The sequence below is a fragment of the Staurois parvus genome, unplaced genomic scaffold, assembly GCF_062004578.1.
Source record: "Staurois parvus isolate SC_StPar_1 unplaced genomic scaffold, SC_StPar_1.0 ptg000123l, whole genome shotgun sequence".
Classification (NCBI taxonomy): domain Eukaryota; kingdom Metazoa; phylum Chordata; class Amphibia; order Anura; family Ranidae; genus Staurois; species Staurois parvus.
In genome coordinates this window covers 659,754-675,064 of record NW_028317919.1, presented here as the reverse complement: position 1 = coordinate 675,064, position 15,311 = coordinate 659,754, and the positions used below count along the sequence as shown (strand labels likewise).

Here is a 15,311-nt window from a genome sequence, read left to right as displayed (position 1 = left end):
AGGAAGCATAAAGAAAGAAATGACAATTAGTGCTCTGGACTGAGGCAAGTACACACTGTAAAGGGATATGCCTTGTTCACATCTCATGTCAGACGTTTACAGCCACTTTAAGGTCCATGCTTGGGTGCATAAAGGCTTACATACTCATATGTTCTAACCAGTCAAAAAAACCTACCCAGCAATGTAGAAATGTTTGGGCAGCCTAAATACCTCCAACAAGACAGCCAGCAGCCAGGAGTAAAAACTCAGCTCAAACTGCCAGCAGATCGTTTACATGCCCATGTTGCCATCACTGTAATGGTTATAGCAGGGAAAGAGACCTTGCCATAAATACCTGTTGATATGCCAGAAAAGCACTCAGCTCTTAGATCCTACAGTGGGCTGATGGCACAGCAATTTTGTGTGTGACTAAACTACTCAACCACTCATACTCTCAGATCTCTACAACACAAAGGCTAATCATTCTATAGCCAACAACTCTGCAGGGCTAATCAGTGAGATAACCCATGGAAGCTCTGCATTTCTGACAGGATCAACACTTTGTGCAAGAAGTTAGTGCCAGAGGGACACCAGGCTGCACAAGGGTGCCAACTGTAATATCAGGTCCTCAGTGCTGGGCTGGTGGCTTAAGAGGGATCAGCATTATTCTGCAGCCTATAATGCAGATGAGTGTGTGCACTTTGACCTCTGGGCACTGTGCTACCTACTACTTGACCTCTAGACTCTCACTATCTTCCTTACATTATAAAATCAAGCCTTGCTAGGTTATCTCCCCTTAAGAAAAAGTCAACACAGCTTTGCAATATTTAATCTCCACATTGTTTAGATAGATTTCCACCTCTCCAGAGTTGTCTACCCCTAGTTTACATCCTATCAGTCACAGAGACAGTGTTAGCAATGGTGTTTCACGCATCATAGACACAAAAAATCATGCAAAACCATGAGCCGATATTTCACAATGTCATACTAGTGTTAAAGACAGACAAGAAATACTTACCCTATGACAAAACAAGAAATTGCAGTTCCTAGGAAGGCATAGGCCAAGATAGAACCCAGATTTCGGAAGAAATGCCTCTGTAAAAAATATATAACGTGTCAAAATGGTCTATTACATGATTTCCCACAGTGAATAAGAATACTTTACTTCTACATATGTGCTTCTGGGTGATCCACCAGCAAGTGACAAGTATAAACGTTTTATTAATATAATACATACTCAAATACAGTCAGGTCCATAAATATTGGGACATCGACACAATTCTAACATTTTTGGCTCTATACACCACCACAATGGATTTGAAATGAAACAAACAAGATGTGCTTTAACTGCAGACTGTCAGCTTTAATTTGAGGGTATTTACATCCAAATCAGGTGAATGGTGTAGGAATTACAACAGTTTGCATATGTGCCTCCCACTTATTAAGGGACCAAAAGTAATGGGACTATTGGCTTCTCAGCCGTTCCATGGCCAGGTGTGTGTTATTTCCTCATTATCCCAATTATAATGAGCAGATACAAGGTCCAGAGTTCATTTCAAGTGTGCTATTTGCATTTGGAATCTGTTGCTGTCAACTCTCAAGATGAGATCCAAAGAGCTGTCACTATCAGTGAAGCAAGCCATCATTAGGCTGAAAAAACAAAACAAACCCATCAGAGAGATAGCAAAAACATTAGGCGTGGCCAAAACAACTGTTTGGAACATTCTTAAAAAGAAGGAACGCATCGGTGAGCTCAGCAACACCAAAAGACCCGGAAGACCACGGAAAACAACTGTGGTGGATGACCGAAGAATTCTTTCCCTGGTGAAGGAAACACCCTTCACAACAGTTGGCCAGATCAAGAACACTCTCCAGGAGGTAGGTGTATGTGTGTCAAAGTCAATAATCAAGAGAAGACTTCACCAGAGTGAATACAGAAGGTTCACCACAAGATGTAAACCATTGGTGAGCCTCAAAAACAGGAAGGCCAGATTAGAGTTTGCCAAACGACATCTAAAAAAGCCTTCAAAGTTCTGGAACAACATCCTATGGACAGATGAGACTAAGATCAACTTGTACCAGAGTGATGGGAAGAGAAGAGTATGGAGAAGGAAAGGAACTGCTCATGATCCTAAGCATACCACCTGATCAGTGAAGCATGGTGGTGGTAGTGTCATGGCGTGGGCATGTATGGCTGCCAATGGAACTGGTTCTCTTGTATTTATTGATGATGTGACTGCTGACAAAAGCAGCAGGATGAATTCTGAAGTGTTTCGGGCAATATTATCTGCTCATATTCAGCCAAATGCTTCAGAACTCATTGGACGCCGCTTCACAGTGCAGATGGACAATGACCCAAAGCATACTGCAAAAGCCACCAAAGAGTTTTTTAAGGGAAAGAAGTGGAATATTATGCAATGGCCAAGTCAATCACCTGACCTGAATCTGATTGAGCATTCATTTCACTTGCTGAAGACAAAACTGAAGGGAAAATGCCCCAAGAACAAGCAGGAACTGAAGACAGTTGCAGTAGAGGCCTGGCAGAGCATCACCAGGGATGAAACCCAGCGTCTCGTGATGTCTATGCGTTCCAGACTTCAGGCTGTAATTGACTGCAAAGGATTTGCAACCAAGTATTAAAAAGTGAAAGTTTGATTTATGATTATTATTCTGTCCCATTACTTTTGGTTCCTTAATAAGTGGGAGGCACATATGCAAACTGTTGTACTTCCTACACCGTTCACCTGATTTGGATGTAAATACCCTCTAATTAAAACTGACAGTCTGCAGTTAAAGCACATCTTGTTCGTTTCATTTCAAATCCATTGTGGTGGTGTATAGAGCCAAAAATGTTAGAATTGTGTTGATGTCCCAATATTTATGGACCTGACTGTAGCTTAAAATGTACAAGGGACAGCATCACCATTTGATTTTAAAATTAGAAATTAGTATTAGCAAGTTTTTATCCACATTCGTTTTCTCATCATATAAAATTAAATAATTGTATATATTATTTTCAGTCCCCTGTGTGCTGTAACACAAAGGTAGTCCTATTAGATTCCTTTATTCAATCCTAACTGCAGAGTAGAAAGTCCTCACTGCACAGCCTCTACTGTTATTAAAGTTTACAATGCACTCCTTGGGACTCGAGTTCTGCACAGAGTTTTGAGTGTGCTGTCCTTTTTCCACTGTTGAGGTGCCTATATACACTATACAATCTGATTTTTGTTTTTTTTTTTTAGATATACCATCATCTATATAGTGAAAGGGCATGCCTGATTTGATACACATTTAATAGGTTGTTTAGGCGTCATGGTCAATTACAGGGCTCAAAACTTCCAAGTCCTGAGCTACTAGCCAGGACTTAAGAGTTACTCAACACTAGTTACCCCACCCAACCCCTACCTTAATTCTGCCCCTAAACAAGCACTTGTAAATTATCTCATGAAATGGCACTGTTAAATGCTTTATGCAGAATGAAGGAAGGGAAGTAAGGGAGGGAGGGGTGAAAGGGAGAAAGTGAGGGAGGGGTGAAAGGGAGAAAGTGAGGGAGGGGTGAAAGGGAGAAAGGGAGGGAGGGGAGAAAGGGAAGGAGGGGTGAAAGGGAGGGAAGGGTGAAAGGGAGAAAGGGAGAAAGGGAGGGGTGAAAGGGAGAAAGGGAAGGAAGGGGTGGGAGGGAGGAAGGAAAGGGTGAAAGGGAGAAAGGAAGGAAGGAAAAAAGTGGTGGGAGGGAGGAAGGAAGGGGTGAAAGGGAGGAAGGAAAGAAGGGGTGGGTGGGAGGGAGGAAGGAAAGAAGGGGTGGGTGGGAGGGAGGAAGGGAGAGAGTAGTGGGTGGAAGGAAGAGAGGTCGGACTCACATGCTCAGTCAGATGCATCAGAGCCGTCGGCTGCTCGGTGTTCAATTTCCACTTGGGGAGGCAGAGCAGATCCAGCTTCTCTCCCCTCTCCTTCTATTGGTGCGGAGGATGGGGGGAGGGACTGGGCACTGAGAAGCACACAGCAGGGGGGCAGAAAGAAATGGAACATTCGGGGATGATCGGGGGGCAGTTACAAGGACCAATCTCCTGTATGGCTTTCAATGAAGCATATGGAAGCTGATTCTCCTCCTCTCTCTCCTGCGGCTTCCAGCTGCTTCACTGAAAGCAGCACAGGAGATTGCTGCTTGTCACTGCCTCCACCGCCACCCCTCCCACACACCCCGAGTCCTGGCGCTGCTCGCCCCACCTTATTTCCACTTGCCCAATGCGAGCGGGTGAGTGGAAGTTTCAAGGGCTGGTCTATTACATAGTTTTGGGAAATCTAAAGGAGATTGTGCAAGGAGTGTACAATCAGTCACAGTGTATGGCCAGCTTTTCCCAACTATATGCTTTCTGACATACTAAGCATTTCCAATTGAAATAAGGCACAGAAGAGTGAAATGGATGTTATTGTTTCTTCGCAGTTCTGAAGTAACACTTAAAGCAGAGCAACACCCAAAAGGGGAAGTTTTGGTCCCCTCGGGTGAGCACATCGCTGGATCCTGGTATAGGTCAGTGTCTGATTATTAAAAGTCAGCAGCTACAGGTTTTTGTAGCTGATGATTTTATTTTCAAAAAACCGACTGCAGCGTCTCTTAAGTGGAAGTACAAATAAATTGTGGGTAAAGGGCTAAGCAGCTCTATCCAACTATAGCAAGTTCAGAGGTATACAAATTAAGTGTAATTATCAACAGATCTAGTATAGGAAAAAAGGAAAGATAACATGCCCTACATTCTCAAAAAAATTCAAAATCACCTGCTAGGACCCCTATCCATAGTTATTCACAGGAGACACTTCCATAGCTCGCACGTTTTAACAAGACCCAGGGTAGTAGTATCAGATTTTTACCTGCAACACCAAGTGCGGAGTCCCTGACTCAGACAGATCTCTCTGCCCAGATCATTTTTACCTAAAGTCCAGAAAATACTGTATAAAAAAGAAAACAAGCCCATGGCTGCTAAGGCAGCCATGAGCTTGTTTTAACCCCTTGACTACCATGACATGCAAGATGTTACCTTGGCACCCTCTGCCAGAAGAAAAAATAGGATGAAGAGGACCCCAGGTGCAACCTGACTTGAAATGCAACAGCAGAGCTGTGGCTCTGGCTCTCCTACACAGAAACCAACTGACCAAGAATCCCCTACATAGCAAATTCCTAAGTAAAACCTGTCAATACCCCAATACTACTTAAAGTGGTAGTAAACTATACTTTTAATAATTTTATCTAAAGGTAAGCTTATAATAAAGCTTAGCTGTAGGTAAAATTAATATCTCCTAAATGTGCACAGTTTAGGAGATATTAGCCCATTTTAAATGGGAACCGCATACCCGTGCCGTTCCTTCAGAGCATTGTGCCGTGGCCCGGGACTCCCACGTGCATGCACAGGAGTGATGTCATCGCAGCTTGGGCCAGTCAGCTGGCCAGAGTTCGCAATCCTGGAAGGAAGAGTGTAAATGGAATCCCCGGGGAGCCATGGCTGGAGGGCTTTGTTTCAAGGTAAGCCCTTTATAATGTGCTAGTATGCAATGCATACTAGCACATTATGCCTTTACCTTGCAGGGTTTTTTTTGTTTTGTTTTCTTGGATGCAGTTTGCTACCGCTTTAACATGTTCCACAACTACAATCAAGGCTTGAGTTTTGCCTACCCAGAGGTTAGCACCCCAAATACATGTTCATTTCCAGGTAATGTTGAATGCCTCCCATATCTTCCTACAGGCCACGCATTGCAGTGTTGTCCAGTTTAAGAAAATGGACAGACCTCCACGCTACCAGGAAGAGTAGATATTCCCTCCTTATAGCACCTTGGGAAGTGGGGCACCCAGAATGCTAAAGGTGGCTTGTAAAAGTATGCACAAGTACCAGTCTAAAGTCTGTTCTTTAAAATTGGGGTACTGGCAGTGTAATTTAAAATGTAAAAGATTAATTGTAGCTTACCGGTCATTAGGATGTTGATCCTGCTATAAATCTACAGTATTGATAACTGTCTATGGACAGACCTGAAATGCCATACAGGCAGCACAGTGGCTAAATGGTTAGCACTTCCGCCTGGCAGTACTAGGGTCGCTGGTTTGAATCCCAACCCCGGCACCACCTGCCTGGAGTTTGCATGTTCTCCCTGTGCCTGCGTGGGATTCCTCCGGGTACTCGGGTTTCCTCCCATACTCCAAAGACATGCTGGTAGGTTAATTGGCTCCTGTCTAAATTGGCCCTAGTATGTATATGTATGAATGTGAGTTAGGGACTTTAGATTGTACACCCCTTGAGGGTTAGGGACTAATGTGAATGTACAATATATGTATGTAAAGAGCTGCATAAATTGATGGCGCTATATAAGTACCTGAAATAAATAATACATTTCTCAACCATCTTCTGTGAACTACAAAGCAACACTGTTCTATGAAATGAATATGAGGAGAGAGGGAAGTGTCTGTAGTTCAAATGAAAAGTGCAACTTAGAGTAACAATGCTTCTCCTTCATAAATACAGTACAGTGAGTGGACATTGTCACCTTAAGACAGAAGTGTGTTACTGTCAGAATTACCAGCTGAAAATAAAGATAAAAGGCTTGAAAGAAAATTAATGCAACCACCACATCTAAAGACTGGTAAAAATGGCAAGATATTGAAATTTAGTTTTTTGGGTTTAGATACACTTTAATGACTGGGAAAAATTATACTTTACCCGCTTTAGGCTATATCCTGCATAAAATATGATTGGCGGAAGAAGAATGTTGAAAAAAACTTCAGGATCAAATGTAACCTGTAAAGAAAAAAAAAAAAAATGCTCAATCCTTCACCTTACCAAAATAAATTACATATTTTAAACTAATATCTTGACACTGACACCATGCTGTTTACACATGTCACTATAGTAATTGTAGTGATTTCTGAAACTTCTTTCATTTCCATTTATAGTTGAATTCTATGTTTCCTGACACTTTAGCTGGCCCAAGTGAACTACGTATATCCATTATTAAGGGATGCGTCTGCTGTGTGTGATGTATCACACCGTACTAACATTAGCTACATACAGTATGTGGCTGCTGTTCCACAGTAGTTCGGGTAACTTCCAATCTGCTGTTGCAAAAAAAACTGAGTAGGCCGGAATGCTTCCCAGCCATTCAGGAGAAGCTCTGTATTTTATCAATTCATTTATGGCTTCCCCTGATTGACTGAGGTGGCGAGTCGGGTGAGTGAGGTCACTATCTCCACCTCAAACGTAGCTACGTGCGGGCATATTAGAAGAGGAAGTATAGGGTTTGCCTATGCATTTTTTCTATTCGATATTTCTGTACGATTACTATACACATTAAATGAAAACTTGACTGTTTTCACGCACAAAAACATTTTGTAGCTTGCACCCTCAGTTTTTTTTGTCAAAAAAGGCTTCAGCACTATACGAATGATCAGATAATTGGGCGATTGTTCCTCATACAAAACTTTTCTTATTGTGTACAGGCCTTAGGTTCACCTTTCTGAACATGTTACACCTAGATTTAAGATGTAACATGTTCAGCACTCGCCCTGTCTCCCCCATCCTTCCTGTGACAGCGTGTGCGGAGAATATCTTCTCCCCACACCTGCTGCCACAATTTAAAAACAGTGTGGCCATGCAGTGCTCCTCCCCCACAAGGCCGAATTATACATTTACAGTTCCCTGTGAATGTATAGACTACAAGTACCTTTGGTCATTGCAGCTGAAGGCTTCTCAATGAACTACGAGGGTGCTAGTGAACACTCTGGTAGTTCATTGATCTTCCTTCTCTCAGGCAACTGCCTGCCTACATGGAGGTACGACCAGGCAGCTATCCTGAGAGGAAAAAAGGGTCCCCCCTGCAGGTTTAAGCCATAATGTGCTAGTATGCACTACACACCATCACATTATGTCAGATTTACCTTTAGAATGGATCTCTCTAGCGGTGCCCTGTCACCGCTGATCGGGATTCCTCACCCGGTCTTCTTCAGGGTTCACAGGCTTCGGCCATTTGATTGGCCGAGATGCAATTATGTCACTCCTGTGCATGTGTGCGGGAGCCCCTGGCACAGCACAGAGCCCTGAAGGAATGGCATAGGTATGCCGTTCCTTCAGAGCGCATTCGTCGGTGACATCACCGACTGCTGCTCGCTGGAAAATCTCCTAAAAAGTGCACGTTTAGGGAGTATTTATTTTGCCTACAGGTAAGCTTTATTATTATATTTATCAGAGGCATTCACACCAGTGGCCTGCTATAGGTTATTTTGTATGGCTCTGGCAGTGCTCATCCTGTTTCTCCTTGCACAAAGGAGCAGATAACGGTCCTGCTGATGGGTTAATGACCTTATACAGCCCTGTCCAGCTCTCCTAGAGTAATTGTCTGTCTCCTGGAATCTCCTCCATGTTCTTGAGATTGTGCTGGGAGCCACAGTAAACCTTCTGGCAATGGCGGGTATTGATGTGCCATCCTGGAGGAGTTGAACTGCCTGTGCAACCTCTGTAGGATTGAGGTATCACCTTATGCTACCAGTAGTGACACTAACCCTTGCCAAATGCAAAACTAGTGAAAAACAGTCAAAAAAGATGAGTAGGGAAACTAATGTCAGTGGCCTCCACCTGTAAAACCATTCCTGTTTTGGGGGTTATCTCATTGTTGCCCATCTAGTGCACCTGTTGTTAATTCATTAATACCGAAGCAGCTGAAGCGGATTATCAACCCCCTCTGCTACTTACCTGACCAGAACAATATCCCAGGAGTTTAATTGACTTGTTGCTATTCTCTGAAGTGTTCCTTTAATTTTTTTTGAGCAGTGTATATATCTATAGCTGAACATTAACATGTAAAATATGTAACTAGGTTACTTTTCTGGACAAAATCAGACATCTCTAAACAGGTTACAGCTAGACAGATCCTGTCTGTGGAGCCTATGAATCTAATCAAACAGGAATACAAGCTTGTAAAATGAGGATTAGAACAACTGACCTACTACATAAAATGTAGTTTGATATTAATGCTTCAGAATAGTGATTAACCAGTTTTTACATGAGAAGTGTGTGCTACAGGAGGCTCACTAATATGTCCACACAGGACAAGGAAAATGATAATGTACCCACCATCCATTTAGTCTCACCTTCCGCAGCATTTCATTGTCCTGGACATTGTTCAGCTCCTGAGCGCTGATCTCCCCTTTCAGGGTGTACTCGTAGAACTTGCCACTCACGTTCACTACTAGTGTGGCTGGGCTCATTTGCTGCTCACAGCTCATAGTTACATTATTGACATCACTAGGAACATGGACACCATATCGCAGCACCACTCCAACAATGAGGCCTGGAAATCAAGAGGTTTGATAAATTCATCCAGCATACTTTCTAATTGCATCACCATAGAAAGAAAAAAAAGACTTGAGCATAGTGGCTACTGGTTTCACTTAAAAATCTAAACACAAATGTTATCACAATACTATAGTAATAGACTTGCTGGGATGGACGGATAAAAATAGAGAGTGAGATGAGCCGAGACCGTTGCTTTTTCCCCACAAACATTGCAACTAGTGCTGGCCACAATGACCAAAACTTGGGCATTCTCAGATGTGACTTTTCAGATATGAAGAAACAATTGATTTCAGATTGGCTGATCCTCCTCTTCAGCACTAAAGTTATTGTGGTCTTGGTGACAGGGGTTACATTTTGTAGCACTCAACAATGACAACAACATACAGACATTGTAGGGACCACTGGTGCATTTATTTACCTTCATATAAAACTGCAATGGTGGATCGGTGCAAGCATCAATTTCACTGAGGCCATATCCAAGTATGGCAAATGGCATCAACTGGCATCCCAAGCTGGTGGTAGAACCATACCCACTTGAATGTCAGAGGGACAATCCCATTCATCAACCATGCAGCATCAGATAAAAAGCCAGACATGTATATCTAAACGGCATGGGCTCCTAAAAGGTCATTCGCAGTTGAGCAACTTCTGCATTTACACAGTAGACGGACTGCTACGAAACCCTTGTAAACGGTGTTGTGCTCACTATAGGATAAAGTATGACTAATTTGTAAAAGCCTGGCTATATATATATATATATATATATATATATATATATATATATATATGTGGGCTGGGATGCAGTATGATTTTGATGGTTTGATGGCTGGTGGAGTGGTGTGACTTTGTTCATGCAGTGCAGGTGCGATTTCAATGCAAATTCTTAAAGTGTATCAGGCTGGAAATCGCACCCACACCACACTGAAAAAAAACGCACAAGACCCTTTAAAAAAAACCAAAAACCATTAATCACACTGTGGCTGGCCCCCATGTATGTGAATGGGCTTTGCAGAAAAATATTTCATTTCACCTGTCATGCGAATCTGAGCGGTTCAAATCACATCAGCATTTGCATATATGTGAACCAAGGCTAAAAGAAACAACAATCTTGCAATGTTTTTGGATATTGAAGCATCTCCACTGTCCTACACAAGCACCATTACGAGTGCATGGGCAGATTACAATGTAAAGGCTCTGCTGTGGTTTACCGTTTGGCTGTGGGCTCAGGTCTTTGCTTACCAGATGTGCAATGTACCGAAAAAACAGCAACTCAACACACAATTTGATAGGAACAGAGAATATTGAAAGGCGTGCACTTTTTTGCATTAATGTACTTTGCCAATACTGCAAAATGTAGCAAAATGCAGAGAACAAAACAGTTGATAAAAGCTCATGGCGACACCAATGTAAATCATCTAGGAAGTTTCTTTATGTGGTGTGTGAAAATTGCTCATAGCTTATAGTCACCACTTTCCATAGTTCTCCATTACAGTGTGTAGTACAGTGTTTTATCTCAATGGAGATGCTGTAATATTAATATGCATTACAAAGTTTCTGTCTCCATATTACAGGGGTGCTCAACCTGTGGCCCTCAGAGTCCTCTGAAGTGGCCCTCGATAAACCAGGGAAGCACATGCCTGTGGTCGGCAACCCATTGAACGCGATCTGGGCTTGCCAACTTGCCATCCCTGAGCATCAGAGTTCATCGAGCCAGAGCCAACAGCGGAGGAAGCAGGTGGCTTTTGGTAGAGGAGGCGCCACATAAGCCGATGCGTCTTCTCTGGCTCTGGCTCCTGTCCCAGGTGGAATGATACCAAGTGCCTTTGCCTGGGACCTTTCTAGCAGCCTGGAGAGTGATGCCAGCAGAAGCTGGAAGAGGAAAAATAGGTCAGTGTAAAAAAACATAATATATACTGAGCTTTTGCATTGGGCATACTGGCACCTATAAAAGGCTTAACAGCTATTCAGATGCTTTCACACTGATCTGCGGGTGCAGGGCAGTGCAGCTACGGATTTACTGTGTGTCAGCTGCACTAAGACACAGACTTCTATTATACGTCTCATATGAGGCTAGCACAGGGTTTATAATACTCAAACTCCTGAGCCAAGGTTCTGTCCAGTGCAGACAAAGTGCATGAATGATGGGTTACGTCTGTACAATATTAATCCGCTGCAGTGTAGTTTTGGGTTTCCCTCTGTATGAAAGTATAACTAAAAGGCAAAACTTTTTTTTTTTAATTTTGGATGGAGTAGAGAAGATTTGAACACCTGTCAGTTTCTATCATCATCATCTGTGCACCCACTAGAGATTCATCCATTCTATTTATCCTGTTTACAAAGTCCTGTTGAAAATGAAAAGCGAAAAAAAAATTTTGGGTTTCCTCCTGAAAAGTAATGGAGGGGAAATCTTCCAATGGTAAAGCTAGTTCTGGTGACCTAGGGGTCCCCAAGGGATATTTGGTTATGGGACAGAAAGTAATTGAAAATCTCCCCAAGTTATAATCCTCCATTTACTCTATCCAAAATAAAAAAAAAAAAATTGCCTATAGTTCTACTTTATTATAATGGCGAACTACAGAGAGTGGTGATATTGAAGCTATGAGCAATTTTCACACCACATAAAGTCAGATGGAAAAAATAACTGCATTTATGTACAAAGTAACACCACAGATGGGAGAAAGTGGAAAAACAACTTCCACAAAGACAACACAGTTCCAGCATTAGAGAACTGACAGTGAAACTAGCTGTCACCAGGTACAGCCATGGAAAATAGGACTTTGCTTTGCTGGCTGCCTGATGATAGATCAAGACAACACTATCTACAGACAAAAATACTAAAGATTCAAACCAGAAAGAGAAAATAAAATTACAGTTTTAAAAACCTAACAAGATCATTTATATTTAGTTTGCTAGATCCACTATGATCACGCCAAACCCTCTCATGGTCACCAATGTAGACTTCAATAACGTAAGTACAATAGTAAAACAGATTTCATAGTTGTAGCAAAACATGAACCGAGGAACTCCTGAACATTGTGATACTTTTAGAGCTGAGCTTTAACCACTTCAAGTCCGGACACTTTCACCCCCTTCCTGTCCAGGCCAATTTTCAGCTTTCAGTGCTATCACACTTTGAATGACAATTGCGCAGTCATGCAACACTGTACACATATGAATTTTTTAGCATTTTGTTTTCAGACAGAGAACTTTAGTTTGGTGGTATTTATTCAACACTGGGATTTTTATTTTTTTGCTATATAAATGAAAAAGACTAAACATTTTGAGAGAAAAAAAAGTGTTTTTCTTATATAATTTTGCAAAGAAATAATCCTTTCTTCATAAATCTTGGCCAAAATGTATTCACCTATCTTTTTAGTAGAAAAAAAAATAACCCAAATTAGTTTATAACCAAAAATTATAAGTTTTTTTTACACTTTTATTTTTTTTTTTTTATATTATTTATTTTTTAACATACCGTCACCCTAGCAGTACAGTGTAACCATAGTGATACTGTACTACTTGTGGGGGGTGATGAAGATTTCTTTTTCTTCTTTTACACGGATTGCTTTTACACCCATAAAGGCTGTAAAATCAATAATTTCTCCTTCTCTCTGGCTGCATTCTTGCAGCCATTGAGAAATACTGTGAGCTGTGATTGGTTACAGCTTGTCACATGGTACAAGGCTGTTGTGAATAGCCTTGTACCATGTGACCTCTGTGATCATTCACAGATTTCACTAGTAGTAAGCAATGATGTCAGAAGTGACATCTTGTTTACTACTATTCATGTGATCACTGATTGGCAAATCAGGGATCACATGAATCGGGATGGCACACAGAGGTCCCGTACAGCGATTGGTTCCCAGGGAGCACACACAGGCAGTGAATGCAGGCGCCGTTTATAAATGGCAATCCGCTTCGGCACTGCTCCTGACCGGGCGTTTTATGTACATGCGCCAGATGGGAAGTTTTTAAAGATCTGGTACTGAAGAAAGACCAATAACCCCAACCCCAAACCCAAACCTATTAAAGCCTAAAGTTGGCCATTCACTAGTAGAATTTTGTGTAAGGCCTCATGCAGACTGAAATGTTTTTCAGCTGGCAGCAAAAAAAAACTACACGCTGCAAAAATTAATGTAAACGCGGTACCGCGTTTAGACATTTATTAATTTACAGTGAGGAACAGAAGAAGTATTTGAACACCCTGAGATTTTGCAAGTTCTCCCACTTATAAATCATGGAGGGGTCTGAAATTCACATTGTAGGTGCATTCCCAAAGTGGAAGGCACAGCACAGCATAATATTTTTGTGTTTTAAAACTATTTTTTTTATGTTTATTCAGTTACTTCTTGGTCCCCTGCCTAAGTGAATTACATAATACATCCCATGAGACTTTAGGAGGGTAGGAGGGATTCTCTCAGCTAAGCACACCTGCATGCCTGAGCCAAGGGCAGATGAATTCCAGAAGGTAAATGCTACATGAATCACCTGCCCTTCCGCAACATGGCCATGGCCAGAAATGCTAGGGGGTGTTTTTCAAAGTGATTTCTCAACAAAATAAAGAATGAAGACGTGCATGGATGAGCGAGTTTGCTCTGAATTTTAAAAATGAATTAAATAGTAATTTTGTTTTGTGGTGTCCAGCTGCAGTGTAGTTCCCCTCTAAGTGCCATGGGACTGCACACAACAGGATAAAGTTGTTTATACACACAGGATTTTAGAATTACAAAATGGTTCCCCACTTATTACATTATCTAAAATGAGGACTGTATTCACCGGATTCCAACCTGCTCCGGACATGAACATTTAATTTTATTGGTTGCTGTGAAGTGATACTGACAGTTCTGATTTGAGAACCTTTAAAACTAGTTTTGTATGGCTAAAGATTATGGCACTTTATTAGTTGGGAGATTTGCTGCAGACGGGATTCTAATTTTGTTTAGCTGCATCACACGAGTTGGATTTCATTTCATGTGATTTATGGTAATCATGCAGACTAACCACTGTTCCTTTTAGGAATTTCCTGATTTCTAAAGACTTTCTGTACAGAAATCATAGCCCACAAATACATACTGGTAAAACATTTACAGCTCATTCACACATGCGATAACTGCTGCTCTTCCACACTCGTTAAAATGGTAATCACCACTAGGACACATCGAATATTTTATTCTACGTCCTCCATTTACCCTGCTATTCAGCCTGGCGGTTGCAGTGCGTTGAGCTGCGGTATAAAGAGAACACATAGCGCTTTACCTACAGCACATGTAGGTCACTGCACTGCAGCTCAACGTACCGCTCTGATGTTTGGAGACATGAACAAAGTGTTAATTTGTGCACTTCAAATAAAGTAAAAACAAAAAGTAAACAGTGCGATGTCCCTCACTGCAACCGAAAACTGACAGCTATCCAGGAGCTAAAATGGAGTGTTTAGCATGCAGAATATGTGAACAAGTCCTAACAGATTCAACGAAAGCAAACCTGTTAGGCTCCATGTACACTGCAGCTGATAAACTCACATTTAGGAGCTATTCTGCATTTTTTTCAGCAGCCCCTGAACTCTCCCTAATGTTTTCCTATGTGTCCATGTACAAATAGTCGTTTACAGGCAGATGAGTTTACAGTCAGTTTTTTTAATGCACCAAACCTGTGTTCAGGAGTAGATTTTAGCAGCGTTTCAAATGCCAAACGCTTGAAAACGTGGCTAACCGCTTTTATAAGCGTTTGTGTTTAGAAGCGTTTTTTAACTGTTCCATATCCAAATGCTGTCCAGAGCCTTTTTTCAACATCAGAAAGCATTTTCCATGTACAGGCAGTCCCCGAGTTAAGTACATTCGGCTTACGTAATACTCATACTTACGTACACTTCCCTCGGGACCGGAAGTCAAGCTGTCAGCATTCTTGTGCAGCAAGCTGATAAGAGACTAGCTGATAAGAGACATCAGAGAGACATAAGAGACAGAGACATCCATTGCTCGTTACTTGTGGGGCTAGCAGTGTCTG

At 41.8% G+C, this 15,311-nt stretch overlaps 1 protein-coding gene across 1 annotated transcript in view; it reads right to left on the bottom strand.

Moving 5' to 3' along the window:
• SLC9A6 (solute carrier family 9 member A6) overlaps positions 1 to 15,311 on the bottom strand; it is a 72,107-nt gene that overhangs the window by 44,161 nt on the left and 12,635 nt on the right. Inside the window, exons 2-4 of the mRNA XM_089672225.1 lie at positions 9,104 to 9,303; positions 6,681 to 6,758; positions 998 to 1,074 (exon numbers count right to left, since the gene is read on the bottom strand). Coding sequence (XP_089528351.1) covers positions 998 to 1,074; positions 6,681 to 6,758; positions 9,104 to 9,303 — 355 coding nt within the window. The remainder of the gene's footprint in view (positions 1 to 997; positions 1,075 to 6,680; positions 6,759 to 9,103; positions 9,304 to 15,311) is intronic.